Raw genomic sequence first — 22,741 nt, forward strand, 5'->3', positions numbered from 1 at the left:
TACAGCCTCTGGGTGAAAAACCTCTTCCTCATATACTTCCCTGACTTAGTTTCACGCTGTTTTGTCAAGTCCTGTCTGGTAACCAGAGAGAAGAGGTCAGTACCTGCCCCTCTGCTTCCCCTCACATGGAAATGGTAGAGTGCAATGAGGTCTCCCCTCAGTCTTCTCCAGGATGAAGAGATAAGTGACCCCAGCTGCACCCTATACAGCTTCCCCTAAAATGCTTCACCATCCTCATGGCCCTTCTTTTGGATGCTCTCTAATAGCTTAATATTCTTCTTATGCTATGGTTTACTATGTGGATCATTCAAATAGTCAGTGGTTTGATACTTATAATTTTTATTTCAAATTTGTAACTAATAGTACCTTAAGCTTCTTGTGATATATACATATACATATACATACATATATATATATATATATATATATATATATATATATATGGAAAACTGGTATTTTATAGAGAGTGGGAAGCACAGCCATTTAGTCACTGCTGTCACTATAAATTATTGCAAACATGGCCTGAGACAGAAAAAGTGCATCTGATGCTGGGAGTTTTGTGAGTTTCTTTTTTTAGAACAATGCCTTGAGGTTGAAATGAGCTTTCTTTGCCAAATGATTTAGCGATAGTTGTGTTATATTTGTTCATTTATTTTGGCAATAAATACTCACAGATAAAAAAGGAGAGAAAGAGGGGGATAAAAATGCAAGAAGTTGTGTGGGGAGCCTTCAGGGACACTACAGAGAAAAATACTTTTGGGATGAAAGAGCATGCTGTGGAGGAATGCTCCAGACACTGCAAGTATCATGTTTTAAGACATGTTTGGTAAGTGAATGCATGGGATTCTTTATAAGCCTTTCTGTTGCTCTTTGATATGCCTGGAGTGGGCCAGATAGCAGCTTATGTCAGTAAGTGTGGCAAGCAGCGTGTGGGAGCAAGGCTGGGCTTGGAGGCTGGCCATAGATGCTGCAGGTGGCCAGTCTTTCTCCCCATTTATCCTGGATTTGCTGATCCGTGGTACTTTACACACTAAACTCATACAACCCAGCCCCTCAGTACTGACTTTCCAAGCTCTGCACCAGGTCACTCAAGGTCATCCCTCTTTCCTAATGAAGGCTGGTGTGGGCGTGATTTTAGCCATGGAAATCATCTATCAACAGCAGTCATACAAAGGCCTGCTACGGCAGGACTTTCCTGCAGGCTCCAAAACCACCAAAGCTTTCCCAAAAGAATCAAATTCCACTGGTTAAAATGCTCAAATGCCAGTGATTTGCCATGAGTCTTCCCACTGGTGTTTCAGTTTCTACTTAGGTCATCTTACACAGACCTTTAGCTGTACACCAAGTTACTTCCCCAAGGGTCTGCGAGTCCTCCCTACTTCCCTCTTTCTCTAGGGAAATGAGGATGTGCAAGGAGAAAGAAAAAAGAGCTTGTGGGAAAAGACTGAAACAGTACAAAGACCTTCCTTTTTTCTGTGCCTGGGAGAAAACATGAAGAGTACAACAAAAAAAAAAAAAAAGAGCAATGTAATTCCCTTCAGATTTGTCTTCTAGTTCCAGTTACTATCCTACCTTTAAGCATATCCTTTTGAGCAAATGCAATTTCCACTCCGATAATCCGAGATGCCTGCAGCCTGACCAAAAGACCTGAATTTGCACAAAACACTGGCACATTTTCCTCGAAAAAGGAAAAGGAGCCTATTGCTAGAGAATATTTATAGAGAAGAAAATATCCTATAACCTTCAAGTGTATTAAGTAATATGTCATTTTATTATTGCCTTTAAGGAGCAGGTGTCACTTGGTATTATTTGAAATGGCAATCTTATCACCCACTGTAAGTCACAGCTTCTCAAGTCCAATTCAGGCATTAGAAATTAGAGTAGCTAACTGTCTGTGTCCACTCTGATTACCTTGATTGTCCCTTAGAGTAAAGTTGGGGTTGTTGGCTGCCTCTGGAGCCAGGCTGTAGTAGAAGTGCTGACCCTCCTGTGGGTCATCCTTGTCGATGGCACTCACTGTCTGGATCAGCTACAAAACACAAGAGAAAAGTAGAAATGGGTGAGAAGCAAAATATTTATAATATAAATAACAATCAAACTGATAACAGGTATTTTATATCTGTAAATATAAGGAACTGGAGCATTTCCATAAAATTGCTTTCCAGAGGTACAATCTTCTGTCAAGAAGAGACTCAAAAGCTTGCAGGGGTCATCTATTTTTCTGTGGTCATGCACATCACTTTTAAACAAAGGAAGGTTATTTGGTTATTTGGTTTACCTCAAATAACACATGCTTTCCTGTCATGCATCCCTATCTTCTGTTGCACATTTCTTTTTGTCCTTTGGAGGCCCAGGTTTTTCAGAAGATTTATTGTGCATTAGAGAGCTTGTAAGAAAGCTCATACTTACTTTCAGCTTCATTATGCAGGTAGAAAAGGACTTCAGGTTGATTATTTTGCCACTCTTTTAGTTTTAAATCAATAAAATTCTTCCCAAGATGTCAGTGGAAATGAGAGAAAAGCCAACCATGCAGAATGCATATGTAATAAATAACACCAAACTAAAGAAACTAAGACAATGCTAAATCCAGAAAGAGATTTGTTACTTCACTTATGGAGGCTTTGTAAAGTAGGTCTAACAGCTTGAAGCACAATGAGCACTGTCTGAATAAACGTTCTGGCATCTTTTTGGACAAGGAATAAATCTTCACCTGGATTTTTTAACTTGAAAGTTATTTTGGGATTCAAAGGCAAATGTCAGACCCGTAAAGGCTCTTTCACCATGTTAAAACTGATTTCAGAACTTTTTAAAATGTGGTAATAGAATTTAGTGTTCCCTGTTGAAGGAAGTAGTCCAGGTTAGCATTCATAATAATATTGAACTTAAACAGCTTATTACCTAGGACACTTACCCTTCAAAACCAGGAAAAACGGTCTAGGCAGTGACTTCTATTGCCTATATTACTAAAAAGCTCTGTAAACTGGTGAGATGAAAATATCCTATCCATGATAGTTGTAAGAACAGTTACCCCAGCAGTGAGCAGCTATTTCATTCTGTTTCACACAGCTGGGAGAAGGTTCTGCAAACACACAGTGATACTACTTGTATATTTTTTCCTTCACAGATCACGAGAGGTGTGTCTGTGTGTTTAAGTGCTATTTAAGCTAGTCAGCTGTGCATGAGGAGGCACCAGTCCCCACCGTGGATGCTGGTGGTGGAGCAAGAAGAGGCTCCCCACAAACAATCAGCAGCAGAGCTTGCAGCAGGTCCTGCCAGGGAGAGCTCACATCTGTCTCTGGCACTGGTGACCTTGTTCAAAGGCTTTGATGGGGTTTTGGAAGGGAGAGGAGAAGAATCTTCACCTCTTGCTTGAAGCTGATCCTTTAGAGTGCGTGCAACGGGAAGTTTGTGTTGCTTTTGACTCTCTGTGGTCTCCCGTTTACAGCAGAACATATTCTGCTTGGCACCCCTTTGAACCTGATGTAGTGAGTTATGTCCAGCTCCCATAAGTCCAGGTGTGCTTAAGGCTCTTTAAACATTTAGTAGTAAGACTTGTCTGTCACACGTGGCCTGAGCTGGTTCTGTGGCACTTCTCATAACACTTCTCCTCTCTTTGATGCTGCTACAGGACACACTGGCTGTTTGCCTGCTGGCACATGCCTAAGGGAAGGCTTTATTTCAGCTATGAAATGTATTGTGCAGTGAGCCTAGAATCTACTTTGGGAGAATAAAAGAAATGTGGGAGAAACAGAAGAGATAGATACTCTATGTGATGCTCCTTCCAGTGGGATATGCTTGCCTTTGGAATGAAGCACAGACAGCTGCTGATAAGAGTTTAGATGAAATGTGTGAGTAGCTGAGCCCTCTTCCCAACACTCACCCTTCCTGGCATGCTGCCTCCATGTAGGACAGCATACCCTTCCCAACCCCTGGGGGTACAAGCATTTCTCACCTGGCCTGCTTTGGCATTTTCACAAACAAAAGCTTCATAAAATCTCGCAAACTCTGGCGCGTTATCGTTCACATCCAGGACTTTCACTGTCACAGAGACGCTGCCCACCTGTGAGGGGTTATCTGGAACAAGAAGGTTTAATGTAAGGAAAGGCAGAATGTGGGAAGGGGAAGAGGCTGCTCCTCACTTGGCTCAAGAGGTAAATCAGGTTTTCCACTACTAGCTTGTGTTAAGCACATTTTCCCATTGGGAACTGTGGTGACTTGGGTATTGTGTGACTCAGAGTGAAGCTGCAAATGCTGCTCTCTGTCTAGCCTGACTTCCCATTTAATCACATATTTTACAAACAAAGCAATTCTGTAAAAGACTTCAACCTGGTTCAGTCCAATGAATTATTTCTACAGCAAATGTTTTAGACAATGCCCCATTTTTTTTTATTGTCCTTCAACCGGGCAATACTCTTTGTTGAGCCTCCCTACTGATAGCATGAATTTGGAAGGTACTTTTTTAAGGACAGACTTGTTATTTAGAACTTGTTAAAAATGGCAGTTTCTATCTCCAGTTCAGAGATGGTTTTGCTCAAAATTTATGTTCCTTGAACTCAAAAATAGTGTCAAGTCTTTGATACTTTGTACAGAGAGGTTTAAAATGTAATAACACATGAAATTGAACAGAAAAGCTTTCAGTGAAGCTTAAAATTGCAATGAAAATTTTACATTCTGCATGACACCATTTGTGATGTTTCTGTCCCACTGGTGCATTAACTTTCTTTGTCAGTAAATCTGTACATCTTTTTGCATATCTTCACAAATTCCCAACTAAGTGGCTACAGAATAATTTGTTTTTCTTACTGTTCTTGTCTGCCTCAAATCGTCTTTCCCCCCCTCATTTAATGACAAAATAAAACTGTAATCAGAAAGAAAAAAATGTTAAGGGATCAGAAGAAGTGCAAAAACCAAGAAAAATTTTTAATATTAGTATTTCATCTTCTTTCAGCTGTAGCATTTTGTACATTTACCTCCAAATATATCTCCCTTTATAGCAAGAAATGATATATTCATATAAACAATAGAGAGTTTGCATAAACTCTGGAATTTTTATTAAATGTTCAGTGTACTGCAGTTCACAACATGTGTTGCATTGTGTCATTCAAATAATCCTCAAACTATGTTGTTTCTCCCTAATTTGTAATGTAATCCTTCAGCTTCCCACATATGCATACATACATCTTGCTAACACACCTGTTGTTGTGGCAGGTGAGTTCACACTCTTAGAAATAATTGATCTAACCTTTAGGGCTATTCAGGAGTGTAGAGCTATGAAATTTTTGAAACTATTCACTAAATTAAAATGCACATGTACAGAGCAAAACTGACAGAGGATTGATGGAAAGGGAACAAAGGAAGACGTGCCTTCCTATTGCTCTCACCCTCAATGCTGCTACAGGGGCAGCTTTTACAGACTCATGGTATTGCAATGGCCATTGGTGGCTGAAAATAAAAGTAGTGTCAAAACAGATGGGGGTGAAATCCCATTGTCTCAACCACTTTCACTACTTAAAAGGGCACAGAAAGGCATCATGTGCTGGAACAGCCTGCAAATACGTGGCAGAGTAACTCCAACTCTTGTGAAATATTTCCCCTGCTTTCAAGCTGGCTGATTGCAATTTGGGCAAACTTGTTGAAACTTTGTTCCTCTCAAAGTGCTCCATATCTCTGGCACAGGCTAGATGTGCAGGAATCTTTCTGAGACACAAGGAATGACTCAGCTATTGGCACCAAGCTGCAGAAAAGCTGCTGCCTCTCACAGATGAACTGAGATCTTGAGCAAAAGTTATGTGAACTGAAGGAATTTCAGGTGAAGACTAGGTGAACCTTTTCTTTGCTTATATGTCTGAAGTTCCTTTATGAAGCTCACATATGTGAGCATTTCAAACTCAGCTAAATTTTTTATACTGACACAATGAAATGAGCATCTCCTTCTTCTCACGGCCTTGAAAAATACCCGGCACAGATGAATCCTGATCTGAGTTTTAGCTCATTGTAAAACCCAAAAGCATAATGAGTTCAGCATACTCAAAGATACCAAAGCACTCTGGCCCAAATTATTTATGTAGCAAGCAGATGGCGATGTCATTTACTTGCTGCTGAACCAGAGCAGATTTCAACTAGTGACCTAGCAGTGTAGGATCACTGCTGCCTACCCATCCCTGCACCACTCAGTCCTCCCAGGCAGGACTGGGAGCTCTAGCAGCTGTGCAGCCTTTGCAGTATTTTCTTTAGCCTGGCTTTCTGAAGTGAGAGGGCTCTGCCAGAAACACATCAGGAGGAGTTTTAAATAAATCCCTGGAATGCAAATGAATTGAAAAAGAAGGACTCTGCATTTAATTGCCATCCTCTATGCCTCCCACCACCCCGTGAAAATGAGCATAAAAAAAACATAAAATGCAGTATTTGCTGGTTGATGTCAGAGGAGCAATTCACTTAATGCGCCTTCCCACTCGGAGCATAACAATATGTGAACTTTGAATTCAGGCCCCTCAGCCTGCTTTGTCTGCTGTATCTCTTTAGTCTGTGTCCAGTCTGCATTCTCCTTACTCAGCTCCATGGCCAGCACAGTGATGTTGTGCCAAGAAATGTCCTCTCGGTCAAGAGGTCTTGCGGTCATCAGTGCTCCCGATGTTACGTCGACATAAAAGAACCGTCCCGGATCACTGCTCCTGTCAATCGAGTATCTGCAAGAACACATACGAAAAATATTATGCAACCCTTGTGAAAACTGTGTGTTACAGCCACCAAAGTATCCCAGCAATGGGGACAGTGTCGTACAAAGCAGATCCACATTCTTCCACAACCTAGTTATGTGCTCCTTTGACTTGCATAGGTCCAGAGTGAGATGCTGGAAAAAGTTCATGTGGCTAATGAATTGGTACTTGAATGAAGCTGGAATACAGGAAGATTTAGAGGAAGAAGCCTCAAAATAAGGCACAGAACAGTGCAGGAACATCTGCTTTACAGAGAAAATCTGCCAGTGAGAAGTATAATTTTTTTTCTGAGAGAACTAATTATGCCCTGTCTCTAGGCAAATTCAGACAGGATGAAAATGGCTTCAGATCAGCTCATTCTCTGAGCCCCTAGGTTGATGAGGAGGAACCATTCCCTTCCTTTTCTTCTGTATTCTCTCCTTCTTGAGGGGAATAAATTCCACCTGCATCCTGAAGCATGTCCCTGATGGAGCTGTGTCAGCACAAGGGGGATGTGCGCCTTTCTCACAGCATCCAGTCAGAGAAAACAGCTCCTTCTGTGAGGCTGATTCATTGTAGTTACTGAACCTTCCTGACCAATGTTGTGTCAGTTCAGTGCTGGGAACCAGCTTCCTGCCCCTGTGAGTGGGGGAATGTGGTGAAGCCTGCAGGCCAGAAAACCTGGGCAGGGAGGCAGCTGATGGACAGAGGTCACTGCAGTACTCGATCAGAGGGATGATTTCTCAGAGTGGGTAAAATACTCAGTATCCTTCACAGGCATTGCCTTGCTCTTAAAGGCACTTTGTGCAAGCTGCCTTCCCAGCTGACTGCTAGCATGGCAAGGGATACTTTGGCCAAAGCCATACACAGGCCTAGGTAAATGTCACAGCCTAGAACAGAGACCAGACTTTCTGTCCTTTTTGTTGGTACTTTCATTAGAGTGGATGGGAATTGAAAGCATTAGTCACAACAGAAACTGAACAGGGCTTATTCTTCTGAATTTTCTCCTTTCAGCATGAATGCATTCACTGGAACAAGCATGTCAGCCTTTTCTTTACATAGGGACTTATTAAACCGGGATATAAAACACTATTGAGATATATTGTTGGGAAATTCCTTTACACTCTTTTTTAGAACAATCAAAGAGGAAGGGATGGCAGGTTTGTATCCCTTTCCTTCCCAGGCCTTCCTAACTCTTCATCAATAAAAAGATTCCTCAGGCATTTGATTTATTTAGACAATGAGTGTTCCTATATTTTGATATAATAATTATTCTTGTATGAGTGCTATAAAAATAATTTCTCTGACATTTTAAGGCCAATGAGTATCTGAAATTGACTATAGCCTTGTGATTAGTGGTTCAAAAATAAGCACCGGTGTCAAGAGGCACAGGTGGATTTTTTCTAGATTCTCCAGCTAAGTTCTCTTGTTAAGTGTACCTGCTCCTGCACACTTGTTTCCACGGTACTATTTAGATAATCTTCCTGAATCATTTAACAACAATCATGGCATATTTCCAGCCATCAGAATTTCATAGTGTGGGAGCCAGGTACTGGATGCATGGAAAGTGAGGATTTGAGCCAGGTCACAGTGTAAATTTCAAATGGATTTCAGCTTGTGCAACATAGTAAATCTTTGGGATTATTGTCTTTTTTAGCTTGCCTTGCCCTGTGCAAAGTGAATTCAGCTTAAAACGTTGCCAGGCTGATACTGCACAGAGTTGGAATGAATGGAGGAGACCACAGAAAAGGCAAGAACTAATTCTGACTATCTGCATTTTAGACAGCACTACAAATGGTATTTATTATTACTTTTTAAATCTGTTCCTTTACCTCAACATGGGGGAAAAGGAGGGAAGGAATGAGGGAAGAAAGGGCAGTGGAAAAGGAGGAAGGGGGGGAGAAAAGAGGAAGGAAGTTGTCGAAGAACAGAGTTACAAAAGAGTCTGTGCATATTTACAACTTTTTTTTTTTAAATGTATCTTTGTTGATGGATTCTGTGGTTTATAGAGTGTTGTTCATCAAGGGCAGAGCTTCAGTCACTACAAAGCTCTGAAACAACTAAGAAAAAACTCATTAAAAATAACAATGATCAATTCTACCCTCTGATAGTCCTCAGAATTATTCTTATACTATTTTAAGCAGATTAGCAGAGAGCTGTTTGCATTGCAGGGTTTAGATGATGCTAGACAGTATTCAATCAGCAAAATAGGATGCAAATGGAAAAAAAGTTTAGAGTAATGAAATTGTGATGCAGACAGTATAATAGTTTTACTGAGGAATTTGAGGCAATGTCATGAGAAGTATGATAACCTTATAATGTAGGCAGAAAAGATAGGTATATTAAAGTAGCAGAGATGAAAAAAAATAATTAGACCAGCAACACAGAGTGCTGTACCATTAAGAAGAACAGGCTTTGTGTCTGCTCAGATCTTCTAGCTGAAGCCCACAGGATTGCTCATTTAGATTTTACTTTTTTTTCAAAAAATCCTAGTACTCAATGTTTCAACTCCCTCCTGTATTTCCCAGGACTGTTCCTGAACACAGGCATGTCAGAAGCTGGGCCAATGCATGGGTAGTCAAACAGCAGCTCAACACCTGAAACTCTCAGATGAGAGGAGCAGCCAACCTCCTGGGATAATCAAAGTGCCTGCACTAGTAGGTAGTGAAAATTTCTGTGTGGGCTGGCCTTGGACAAGAGCACTCTCCTCTGATAAATGGGGCTGGCAGTGGCCGGCAGCCACTATGGAAGAGAGTGCTGTGATCACACAAATCTGCTCCTTTGGCTCCTTGCTGAGTTGCACCTATGAAGCTCCCATGGTTGTAAATGCACCTTTATCTTTCTTACTGCCTTATGGGAATATCTAACTCTGCATCTTTGACCAGACACTAGATAATTTAACAGTTCTTGTATATTTATTAGCATGCATTCACTCTACTCTGAAAGTAGTTGTGTGTTTTAGCTTATTGACAAGTGCAAACTTTGAAAGAGAAGGGGGAAAAAAGAGAAGCAAGTTGATCCCCTTGCCATCAGGATGGCAGTGGGTTTTCAGCAACGCTGTCAGGTTTTGTGCCAGCACAGGGAAGATTCTGAGGTTTGTTTTTAATGTCAGGACATGCCTGACCAGCTCATTGCAAGGTTTGATGCTGATGTCTTCCACACCACAGAACAGGGAGAGCTCCTGCATCGCTTTGACAGAGTCCTCAGTGTGTGAGGTCTGGTTTGTCAAACCCACTGATGACCACTACTGGCTGGAAAGAAAGAATCCCTCTTACTCACCACTGCCCCACCAACCAGATGTGTTAAGGACTGCTCGTGGGGCAGCACACAAAGAGAGGACAGACCTGATGGAGTTGTTGGTCACGTCTGGGTCCTTGGCAGAAATGATCTGTATGGTGGTCCCAATCTCCACATCCTCGGGCACTTCCACAAAGTAGATGCTGGGCTCGAACACAGGAGGCTCATCCACGTCCTCCACACTGATGTGGACAGTGGTGGTGTCACGGAAGGGACCCAGGTTCAGGAACCGCATTTCCAGGTGAGGGTTGGCACCCTCTACCTTCAAGGTGTAGCTTTTCTTGCTCTCAAAACTTAAAGGCTGAGGAGAAAAAATTAAATCTACCATCAGGCACACCGAGCCATATCATTATTACTTTTAATTTCAATGGCAACAAAGATAAATATTTGCAGATGCAGAAAAAGCTTTGAAAGACAGTAGTATTAGAAATGGCACTGTATGTGTTTTCTGTCCTTAATTTGATAGTTGAGCTGAAAAGGCAGGAGAAATACTTGCAGATCACTTCAAAAGACATACTCTTCCATTCTTCTTGCTAAAATGAAAATATAAACAGCCACCCTGCCACTGCATCATGATTCACACAACCTGTTTCATGCCACTCTGAGGAAAATACATGAAGAAACAGACAGTAATAGGAGTACCTGAAAATAAGGTAAGGCAGTTGGTTCCTCAAAAATGGGCCCAGTGGCAGGAACAAGGATGCTCACACAGGAGGTAGAGGTCCCAGTTAGCATCCTCTTTTTTCTCCTGAGGACACCAGAGTCTTGTCTCCAAGAACCCTGGTTGCCAAGCTGGTAAGGGGCTCCAGTGGGAGCAGGGAACATGGTCAGCCTCTCTTTCAAGTTCTTGTTCCAGTTTTTATCCATAATCCATCCTTCCTAGAAGTGAGGTTTTTTCACCTCCTCCTTTCAGTAAGTATCCTAAACATGGGTTCACCATCCAGGTGTAATGAGTGCTAGGATTTGAATCTGCTCCCTGCCTAGAGAATAGATTAATTTCAAAGTGGTTTAATTATAAAATATCCCTGATATCTTCCTCTGGGGACTTTTGCACTTCATATGAAATGTGAATTATTAAAAACTCAAGTATTATTTGAGGCAGGGAGTGAGAATGGTCTCTTTTTCCCTTTTCCCTCTTCCCTTTTCTTTCCTTTCTGAGACAATGGATAAAGGGGGCCAGCTTACTCTGTTAGTAGTTACCTGAATTTGATTTCCTATCTAGATAAAACTACTTATTTGGTATACATGGATATAGAAGTAACTAATGCTGACACTGAACCTTTCAATAAATAACATTTTCATCTCCCTTCCATCTTCTTTTCACAGATCCCTGAAGAAAATAAGGTATCTCCAAATCTTCTTAGATCTGAATGAAAATTTCCATATTTAATGTGCTACTTACCAGTCTTGGTAAGAGATTACAGTAAGGATTTAACAAACCAGAATAACAGTATGGAAGGGTCAGTCCAAAATATAAAAAAATGCCACCAGATGAAATACAGCTCACAGAGGATACAGTCATGCTTCTCAAATTGCATTCAGAAGTTGCAAGCAATTGCAGTGTGGTTAAATGGTCACAACCCTTTACTTGGATAATCTGGGCAGGTCTGATGCTGAAAACCAGCACAGTGAATTCCCTTAGCTTGCACAGATTCTGAGCAAGACAAATCTTGTACCAGGAAAGAAATGGCTAATCTCAGGGTCACCCAGTGGGGCATACCCCTCTATGCTATATGAGCAGTTTTCAAAAAGAGCGGCTTTATATGGACATAAGGATTTGAGCCTCATGTGTGGAATTGCCACACACAGCAGCAGTTCATTTTGACTGCAGTAAGATATCTGCTGTTCCCATCCAATCCCTTTGCTTCTTCTTTTCAGCTCTTTCTATTTGAAGACCAATCACCAGACTGACACATGGAGATGGGAAGCAAAATAAAAGAGAAGGAGGATGCCAACACCATTGGAAGTCAAAGGTACAAAGATCATGACTGTGGCAGTAAATTTATCCTTTGCCAGTCATAACCCATTTCTTTTCTGCCCTGTTCAATGGAGCAGCTGACCCTGTTCTGCAGCCATGAGGTGTGTATTAGTTTAAGCAGCATCAGCAGAAGATTTCCATGCTCAGGCATGCCTCAAAACACCTCCTGGATCCAACCAAGCCTTCAATACTTGTCTGCTGCCCCAACAGCTTCCTCCTTCAGAAGTGGACATGTTACAGTGACATATGAAAGCTCATGCTTTCACAGTAGATTACCAGTACTGATGTCCTGCATAGGAATGCCTGACTAAAGACTGGCATTCTTGAAATTATAAAACTGAAGATCACTCAGCATTTAGTACATGAGAGTGAGAAATGAAGACTGGAATGGGAACAGGTTTCTGTGCTGGGGACGTGATGGTCCAGTATTGCTGGAGATGCTGCTCAGTGAGTGAGGCAGTACAAACTGTGCAGTCTGTGGCAGCAGCTACAAGCAGGTGGTCTGAAACCTGCTCTAGCTGCCTTTAGCTCCACCTGGTACATCAGCAACTACTGCAGGCATAGCACTTGTCAGTTAGGGTTTGGTGAGGTCTACAAATGTAACATCCCTGGCTGCAGAGTCATTATTGTCTACCAGTTGCATATTTATGAGCTGTAAAAATAGCAGTAAGATATTCAAAGGACCAAGCTACACTTATTGTCCATCTGGCTGGGAATGTGCAATGCAAAGGTGCCTAAACATATACTAAGAAAGAATTGAATTGTTTCACATGTGAAGAAAACTGCATGAGAAACACTGCATGTACACTAAAAAGCTAAGATATAAAAAAGCAGTTAAATCACAGACTTAACAGCTGTAAAACCCAATTACATTATTAAAACACATAATCACCTAGATCAAGTTAGAAAAATGAGAAAAATCAGACAAGTGTGCTAGACCACTGCATTTTTGATGTTCCTGTTCGCCTTCATTGTCAAAGATGACTTTACCTCCCATTTCTCTCCTGTGCTAATGCCTCAGCACACTGTCCCTCTCATCAGACTTTTCTCCCATGGGTGCATTCAAACTTCTTCCCAATGCTGGTCCCATGGAGAGGGCAGGCAAGTTACCTTCTCCTGTGAACTTAGCATGCTGCAAAACACAGCCAAGAGGAGAGGCAGCCCATGGAAAACTCTCCTTGTCCTTGTCCTTCTGGCACTGCTGACACAGGCACTGAGAGAGGGCACCATGCAGGGGGGAATTTGGCAAGACCCACTGTGAGAAAGTGGTTGATCAGGCAATGTCAGGGAAGGAAGGCAGGACAGGACAGGGCTCTCCTGTGTGCTGTGCTGGCTGGGTTACCCAGCACCCTGCCTTCCATGGGCAGTGCAGAAGGGAAGGCAGGGAGAAGAGGAAAGTAGGGTGAGCATCAGTATCCCAGGCAGGCAGCCTGGAAGGTACTGTAAATCTTCAGGAGGTGCTCAACATTTTGTGGGATTAGTAGGCTGTGATAAGTAGCCACAACACCACAAGCAGCAGTCTTGCCAGTAACTGTAAGTTCTGGCTTTCTGATGCCTGTGTTAGAAGTGCTAATTATTTTGCTTGGGAAATCTGTCAAGAAAAATTAAAGGGGAAGTTTTGCTTACTTTTAAAAAAGATTTCATTCTTGGTTTAGAAATTCTCTCTTCCCTCTCCTCCCATTTTGATATCTTTTTATATCGACACCAGCTGAATTTTTTTTGGAAGGAATTCAAAGGACAACAATCCCAGTATTGATAATCACAGCATTACATAAAGCTAGAGACATACATAAAATATTACGAATGTTTATGTACAGTAGGTGGATTGAGCAATATGCACCTGATGCCAGTATATCAGTATATATCTGGTATGATTGATACCATACATTTTATAACTCCTCTGGACATACAAGAAAATGTAGCAAAACTGTATTCATAATAACGAAGGTCAAGCTTATTGCCACATTTGCTCAAAAGAAACTATTTTCTTTCATTGATAAATGAGTGGAAAATTACATTGGAGTTTGCATTCAGCATCTATTTCATTCCAGAAGATATGCTTAACTTTAGGGACTAATATGCACAAAACAAAATGCTGGGGAAAGGTGACCATAAATACATGCTTAAATGCTTTGCTGCAGGGCATAGAGGCTTGCAAGGTCAAAGCTCTCCCCTGTATTGTTCCATTTTAGTGCACAATTTAATCCCAGGCCATTTAAATGGAAACTATACTTCCTTATTAGTACACTAGAGATGCTTAGGCAGAAATATGGTTACAATTTCATAACCTAGAAACAGAGTTGAACTTCTAACATTTATGTACGATTGTAGAATAAATATCCCATAGCAGGGAGCCTAAGCAAAATACTCAATGCCTTCCTGCATAGCCTGTGGTACAGAGTACCAGCAGTTTCACAGCTGCCATTTTAGAGACAGCTTCCTCTAGACTAATTAGCATTTATGGATCTTCAAGCAGCAATTAAAAAAAAAATAAACACTGCCTGGGTTTTATTGGTTTATAAATAATTCCAAGGCATGCTTTATTATTGTTTGTGGAACACCACAGTGAAAAATATGTACAGTTCAAATGCAAATATTGATCTAATTTCTTGCATTGTAGGATAATTAAGCTACAGAGAATATTTAAATAGATAAATAAGGAGTCAGAGCATTCCTTTGGTGGGAAAAGACATGTTTATGTTAATGATGTTCCCACTTTATAAAAGTTGTTCTTAGGAATGCAGTCTGCTTTCATATTTTAGCAATAAATGTTAAAGAAATTGTGTTTTACAGCCAGAAAGGGGCTACTGTCACATAATGGGAACCAAGTTACTGCAGGCATAGGGAATATTCCACACATAAAATGTAACCCGGACAGTTAGCCATATAAATCACTATAAAAAGGAAACTTTTTTACCTTTCTTACAGTGATGATGCCAACTTGGTAATTAGGATCAGTGTTAATATCAAAGACATCCAGTCCATCTCCATCCACAAGGCTGTATTTCATCTCTGCATTAATGCCTTCGTCCAGGTCTTTAGCAACCACGCGGCCCACGGTGGAGCTGATGGGAGCAGACTCCAGCACACTCATCTGATAATGCTCTGGCACAAGCAGCACACAGGGAGAGAGGGGAAAAACAGGCTGTGAGGAGGAACCAAAAAAACTGCAAAACAATGCAGTGGATCAGGGAGGCCACAACACTGCATGGCCTGCAGAGAGTCTTTAGCACCTGTGCCAAAGTTGTGACTGCCACGTGATTTCCTTTAAAAGCCACAGCCCAGCTAAATTTCCTGGGGAAGTTTTATTTAGGTGTTTGTTATAGGAACAAGTTTGTTGAATGGGTTTTTTTAAAAACAGCAATACATCTGAAGATAGGAACTTCAACTAGAAAAATAGGGCAATTAGCACCAGTGCTGTTGCAGCCATGATATAAAGCAGGATATGTAACAGATTTAATAGGACAGGTATCCTTTTATTTGAACAGTTTGTACAGCAGGAATAAACAAGTTTTGAGCAACACAAATCCTTTCTCAAGTCCCTTCAAAGTTCTTTTCAGCCCTGAAGAAGGAATTTACCAGTTATTCTATTAAAATGTATTGCCTCTCCCTACAAATACTGTCTTGACCACATTTGTGGCATTGCTAATTTGCTTAACAGCAAGAGTGGGGAAATAACAACCTGCTATTTTAAAAGTGTATTTTGAAAATATAAATGCTGTACCTAAAATACTTCTCTGGCGTCATGCTTTACTTTCAAACCTTCCTTGCTGCACCCCCTCTGTTGACTGCATCAACTTTAGAAGGCTATTCTAAGCTTTAGAAGGCAGAATAACACCAAGGACGGGGTTTGATGAATTGTAATTTTTCTTAATCAAGAGTTTGATATCAGTTATAATTCATGCCACTTTGAAAACACAGCTGGCAATGGCGTGCTCAAGAAGTTGCTCTAGCAGAAGAAAAGTGGAAGTTGAGAGTTCTTGCTGATCCTAGTGGAATACTTTGATTTACCAGTGCAACATGCAGTAACAGATGGAGAAGAAGAATACCATCAAAAAGAACTGCGGGAGTTTGCATTACTCAGCTAAATGAGAAAAAAGTCAAAACCAAAATGGCCTGACATTGATTTACACCACTAAAAGAATCCATTTTCTTTAAAAATCCCAAATTACATCCCTTGGAAGATTTAGTCCAATCAAAACTGAAAAGCTTCTTTCAAATTTTTAATGGCAATATAGAATTATGTAAATGAATGTGATAAAAAATCTTATTAACAAAGAGCAAAATATTGCAAATCTTGTTTTGAAGTTCACTTTTGTAAATACAAAGTTGTGTTTCTGGTAAGAGTGGAGCTGCCTATTTTTGCATCCATTAAGTATGGCTCTTACATATCTTAGGGTTTAACTGTATATTGCCAAGGTTTAGATGAACCTTTCCTGGAGAACAGCCTGTGTGACAACCCACTCCACACTGGCAGCACAGCTCCCAGATGCTCCCCTGCTGTGGCCTGGCTGGAGTGTTGAATGAATTGTCTTTCAACTTCCAGCACCACCACATGTCCCTGATTTGAGAGACATCCTCTGGAGATAAGATGAAAAGGCAATCAGAGTAGCAATTAGTAGCCAAAGGCAATGGCCATGAGCAGTCTAAAAACAAAAGTTCTCCTTCCTGCCTTTTTCTGTAAATTAATTTCCCATCCTTTTAAAAAAAAAAGTGTTGCTTTTGATAATTTTGGAGGTCAGAAACTTTTTCTGCAAGGCAAGGTGTTGAATAATTCCTTTTGACATTTTTTTTAAGGACAGTTCCATATCAAATCTGAAATTCTGCCCATCTCTAGTTGTCACTATCCTGAGTTTGAAAATGGCTGTCATGAGAGCAAACACAAAACTCAGCCACCCCTTTTTGCCTGTCGTGGCCCCAAGGGTACTCACTCTGTGGAAATCTGGGTGGATTGTCATTGACATCAGAGAGAGAGATGTTGACTGTGGTTGTTCCAGCTAATCCTCCCAGCTGTCCACCCATATCCTTGGCCTGGATAATCACTTCGTAATATTCTTTTGCTTCTCGGTCCATGTTCATTAGAGCTGTTCTAATTAAGCCTGAGATTGAGGGTGGAAAGGCATTTGGGGAACAAAAGAAAATGGCTGTTAGAGAATACACAAAGAGGGTAGAGGGCTCTTGCTCCTGCATCCTATTCTCTGTGTCAAGAGTGACTCCAGGCTCTGCACCGAGTCCCACCTTTCCTGGCAGAGTAAAACCCACCCAAGTGGAATCTAGGTTAACAGAAGGTGTGAATTTTAAAGAAGCCAGTTAAAATGCATCAGCTCTGGGACAGGCTGCACGTTCAAAATTAAAATGTTGCCTTCCAAGGAAAAGCTTTTTGGGAACAGTGTGCTAGGTCGAATTAAAGGCCCTGCCGAGGATGACAAACTCTGCACATCACTGGAAGTGTTGTGCTTTGCTAAAACATCCATCAAGACAAGTTTTCCAGAGCACGCAGTCCCAGCGACCACCTGGCAGGAGCCCGGGGGGCTTTGCTCCGGGACCCAGGCTGGGGCTGTGAGTGCAGAATGCGGGGAAACACCGCTGCCCCCCCTCCGGAGGGGCCACCGTGCTCCCCAGACCGCAGGGCGTCCCTTCCCTTCGGGGTAACACTTCTGCGAGACGACATCAGGTGGCAGCAGCACTTCTCTTATGGAGGCTGCGAGCGCCGGCCCGGGCAGCGCCGCGGGACTGCCGGGCGCTCCGGGCGTGCCGCTGTGCCCGGGCCGGCTCCGCGTCCCCGCTGTCCCCCCGCTGTCCTCCTGCAGCCCTGCCAGCCCCAGCCAGCCCCACAGCACCGCCGGGTGCTCCCTCGAGCAGCCGCCAGTGCAGCCCGGGGACGCGCTGCCATGGGACAATCCCTCGCTAGCGACACGTTTGGGATGTCCTTAGGGCGGGGGCAGGCGTGTCAGCCCCAGGCACCATCCCAGTCGCACGGTTCAACAGGCAGCACTTGCACATCAGGACACTATTAACTTGACTGATCTGCATTTAGCCTTTATTTTTAGCAGAAAGGCAATGTATGGGTTTAATAAAAAAGCAGTAAAAAGATATTGTGTTGGCAATTATCGCTGTGTGCGAAGGGAAGAAATAGTGACCATTAGGAAGAGCTCGCAGTGTGCTGCTTTAATCTTCCAGTGTGGAGCCCTTCAGAGTCCCATCCTGCAAAGCTGAATGCCTCCTGTGAAGTGCTGTAGTTCCCCACCTCCCATGGATATATAAATAAGATATGAAAATACGTAGCATTTTGGGAGGTATTTTCTCCATATATGAACACTTTGTAGGGAATTTCCACTCTTGGCTTGACCTAAAAAAAGACATCAGTGCCTAAACTCCAGGCTCTGCCATGCCTGTCTTTGGGGCCTCCGGTCCCTAGAGGACACCAGGACTCAGAACCAGATCAGGTACCCAGAGATGCAGCAGTGCAGAGCAGGGAGCATCTGATGCTGCTGCACACAGTCAGTCAGCAAAGAAATGCTAAGGATGGTGGTGAACATAAAACAAACCCATCCTTAGGGCTATGGGAAAGGCTATGGGAAAGGTTAAGATCCTCAGGTCTGCCAAAGAAATGTACTGGAACCATTTCTTTCACTAAAGTGAGTGAGGTTTGTGCTCTTAAGGAAACAGAAAAGAGCAAAGGTCCTTTTTTTCTATAAGAGCCAGTTGGTTTCTTAGGAAGTGGGAGAGTTCCTTTATCTTCTAGGGGAATATGATTGTGGTTAGGCTGTAAAAGTGTTCTGGAAAAAGGGAGGAGGAGGCTCTCAACTTTCCTTTGAAGCTGTGCTTTCACGTAGACACTTGTTCAGCACCTGTGAGGACAGTGACAGAATAGGAATAGGAGCACACCTCTGGAACCAAGAGTCTGTGTAGGGAGGTAAATGGTAGGGACTCCAAATGCTACTAGAGGAGGACTGTGCTGAAATGAGTTGTCCACTACTGGGTGTTTTAATCACTATCTATCAATGCAAAGGAGCTGTTGGTCACTTATGCTCTAGCTCTATTTTAGAAAAACGTCAGAGCTGCAATTGCATTTTGTGAGCTACCAAATCCCACAGGTGAGTTTGCACAGGGGAAGTTGATTACAGTCCTGTGTTTGTCATAGGGAAATGGTTTATGGCTCACAACAGTGCTTACCCTAAATGGGAGTCCAGTTGCTGACTGAGGCAGCTAAAGGCTGAGGCATTTCTGAGCCTGTCTAGAGATGCAGGTCTAGGTGACTGGGAAGTTAATCAGAGGAGAAAAATACCTTTTCTGGTTTAAATACTGATAAAGTACATGCTTTTGGACTTAAGGGCCTATCTTCTGTATAAGCTGCATTCTAGTGGTTAAATCTGTTCTGGATCTGACCCTGAATATTGATACTTTGTTTTCTTAGAAATAATTTGGTTCTCAACAAATTTATAATTACATCTTTATTTGTTTGTCGTTGACACCTGATTACAAAGGAGCTTTAGTAACTTTTTAATATTATAAATATAAACAAAACTGAGAAAATAGCATGCCACATACAAGTTTGTCTTTACCTACACCGTAAACTGCTAACTTTGGAAGAAGTTTATTCAGTTTTTTTCCTATGTTGTCCCCTAGGGCTCTGCAGTGACTATTGTCTCACGAGTTTCTGACCTTAGCACTACAGATACCCTTTAGAAACTGTCAAAATCTGCCAGATTCCACTTTTGAATATAAACCTTGGATGTATAGAGAAAAGAGAGAGAGAAAGCAAGTGAAACAGAGAGGATGTCCTATAGATGAATGTAAGGTTATTAACAAGAATACCCTTAGGTAAAACTACTCTAGATAACTGCATCTTTAGCTTGCACTTTCCAGTCCTGGCTGGTTCATAGATTTTTTTTCCCCCTAAGCCTTGTTATCAACTAGATCTGTTTTAAGACATTTTTCAATGATAGAAACCAACAAGAGTATTTACAGCACCAAACCCATCTAGATCCTGAGTTGCAGAATATGGTCATTCAGGGGAATATATCACTGGAAAAAGCACATTCTTCTTCTGGAGCTCACTGCCACCGCATTACTTTACCCCTCACATAGTGCTGCTCTGTCTTGGCTCCAAGCCACAAAGCCACATTTTTCTGACCACAGCTATGATGCACTGCCCTTTTTTTTCTGCTTGCAACTTTTTCTTTTGGTTTCCACACTGACTCATTCCCTGATGAAATAACATACCTGTCCGAGAGTCCACAGAGAAATATGGTTGTCCTTGGAGAATACTGTATACGACTCTTGCGCTGTTCCCATAGGTTGGGTCATCAGCATCTGTCGCTGTCACCTGGATAACAGAGGTGCCTGACAAAAAAACCATCAAGGTAAGACTTTGTGGGATAAAGGACTGGCAGGAAAAGTACACAATTCAAAGTAAATTGAAATGCCTAACAAGAGCTTTCCCACACAGAACTTTTTCACTTGATGCTCGTAGTGCTTGTACTTATTGTTCATACTTGTAGCTCATTATCACTAAAGGAATTAATAGGTATTAAGTCATCATGCTTCTATAAGAAGATATAAAAGAGCAAGTACGCTATGGACCACAGTTACAGAATTGCTGAGCTAACAGTACTTTGTTATGGTTGACAGAGAGATGGTAATTATATACTGCTTGCTTCTTTTCCCCTTGTCTTGATTTTGAATATTTTTAGGAGGCAGCTCAAAGAAGTTCCATAGCTCTGCTGACATAAATCATGAACTGTTTTAACCGGCCCATAGATGCTGCAAGTTAACTGAGGGATGGAAATTGTACACAAACAGTGAGCATGAAGGGATGTATCTCTGAGATAATCTCTCTGTGGGACTGCAGTTTACATTGTATGGCCTAAAGATTATACACTGCTGAAGTGCCTTTGCAACCCACACAGAGGCGTATATATTTCTTTTTTCAATTGGTTTTCAAGGTCTGCTTCCTCTGAAGCTAGTAATGGCTTGCAGGTGATGTAATTTATCAAGAACAAGGAGAAGGTGAGGCACAATTGAAATATGTGTGGGTTTTGACTCCTTAAAATGTCAGGCAATGCCTTTATGAATGTATCTAGCCTTCTACATAATGTTTTGTGTTACAAACAAATCTGATGTTACTAGATAAGTGCTTGAAGATAAATCTGAATTCAAGCTAGCCATTACCATTAAAAATATTATTACTGACTGGAACTTCTGTATTTGATGCCTCTCTCTAGCTTTATGTCAACATAATATTGAAGAATGAGAAGTTGAAGCATATCTGTATCTTCAGGACTTGAAATTTATATGGTATTATTATCTCTGCAGCGATGTCACAGAGACAAAAAGCAGTAAGCAAACAAAGACAAAGCAAAAAGAAAAAAAAAAGTCCAGAAAAACAATATTTTATGTGATTATTTGAATTCTTATATGGAAATGATTTCTCCTGACTTGTGTCAGGATAGGAAAATAGGAAGGCTGCTCTTTGTCTTCTGCGTTGCAATAACAGAAGTGTCTTCAACATGATCCCATTCTGTAAAAGTGGAGGGCAAATAGTAACAGAATCTCAGGATTCACTGAACTTTTAGTGCAGGCTTACATGAATTAGAAGGAACCAATGATTGTTTTATGTCTCCCTGTTTTCAAGGGCTCCTGGACAGTAGCTGAGCTCTCAGTATGAAATTGATTAGGTTGCTAGGACTGTGTTATTTTCAGGATGGTAATGACTGTCCAATGGATTTTATTATTTCTACCATCTGATGTCAAAGGAGAGGGGGCACTATGTAATACAAATTGTCTAAACATGGCATGTTTGAATCACACCTTTTTCATCTCTCAGGCTTCCCTTGGCATGTTTTCTTTCAGAGGAGCTGATGCTGTTGTAAAGCCTGTTGTCTCTTTCCTACAGCAAGCAGGCACCCCAGGATAAACTCCTCTGTCCTGCAGCTCCTGCACAAGGGGCAGAAGCTGAGATCAAGGAGTCAGGGAATTTGTGTTTTGGTGACCATCTCCAATTTGCTCATAGGGGAAAGAGACTCCACAAAATCTGTCTTACCCACAGGTGACATTTCTGGAACAGAGGCTATGTAAGGTCCATCGAGGAACTTGGGTTCATTGTCATTGATGTCTTGAATTTTGATGATAAACTCTGACTCTGGTTCCATGGGCCGGCCCGTTCTCCTGTCCAGAGCCTGTGCTCTGAGGGTGTACTGTGACCTTTCTTCCCGGTCCAGCCGCTGAATGGCATGAATGTCCCCTGTCGTGTCATCTATTGTGAACACAATGCCAGCTCCCTCTCCTGAGAGGATGTACTTGATGGAGCCATCTCCCCTGTCCATGTCAGAGTGGAGCTGTGGAAAGGAACAGGATTCAATTAGACCATGGGCTGGGTAAGCAGCTGCTGAGAAACACTGAGCATGTGATCATCCCCAGCATTCTGGTCTCACTGTTGGGACTCACAAGCTGGTTCTAATGAACTCGCTTTGCTGAAAGAGGCAAATAGTAAAGTTGGTATCGCGTAGCTGCAATTAAAAACCCTCTCCTGTCTTCCTGCTTCTGCACCCACAGCTGTGCCAAAAGAAAAGGCAGAGGCACCCAAACAGGAACAGGCTCTGTGCCTTTTTGGAATTTCACTCAACACAATAATTATCTTTTGCCTTGTTACAATGGCCACTGAGAAGATTTGGGACAAAGTGAGGACAGCAAAGCTGCAGACTGTGATTCCTCACACGGCTTAAGAGGAGTCAAATACTACAGGAGTAGCATAATGTTGGGGCAAATA

The 22,741-nt window shown here is 41.9% G+C and overlaps 1 protein-coding gene across 1 annotated transcript in view; it reads right to left on the reverse strand.

Moving 5' to 3' along the window:
• The window catches only part of CDH20 (cadherin 20), a 117,190-nt gene that overhangs the window by 8,476 nt on the left and 85,973 nt on the right, over positions 1–22,741 (reverse strand). Inside the window, exons 3-10 of the mRNA XM_059467913.1 lie at positions 22,016–22,310; positions 20,197–20,316; positions 16,902–17,069; positions 14,888–15,075; positions 10,040–10,293; positions 6,550–6,686; positions 3,953–4,074; positions 1,912–2,029 (exon numbers count right to left, since the gene is read on the reverse strand). Coding sequence (XP_059323896.1) covers positions 1,912–2,029; positions 3,953–4,074; positions 6,550–6,686; positions 10,040–10,293; positions 14,888–15,075; positions 16,902–17,069; positions 20,197–20,316; positions 22,016–22,310 — 1,402 coding nt within the window. The remainder of the gene's footprint in view (positions 1–1,911; positions 2,030–3,952; positions 4,075–6,549; positions 6,687–10,039; positions 10,294–14,887; positions 15,076–16,901; positions 17,070–20,196; positions 20,317–22,015; positions 22,311–22,741) is intronic.

Source organism: Ammospiza nelsoni, chromosome 1 (genome assembly GCF_027579445.1).
Source record: "Ammospiza nelsoni isolate bAmmNel1 chromosome 1, bAmmNel1.pri, whole genome shotgun sequence".
In the NCBI taxonomy this organism is placed as follows: Eukaryota; Metazoa; Chordata; class Aves; order Passeriformes; family Passerellidae; genus Ammospiza; species Ammospiza nelsoni.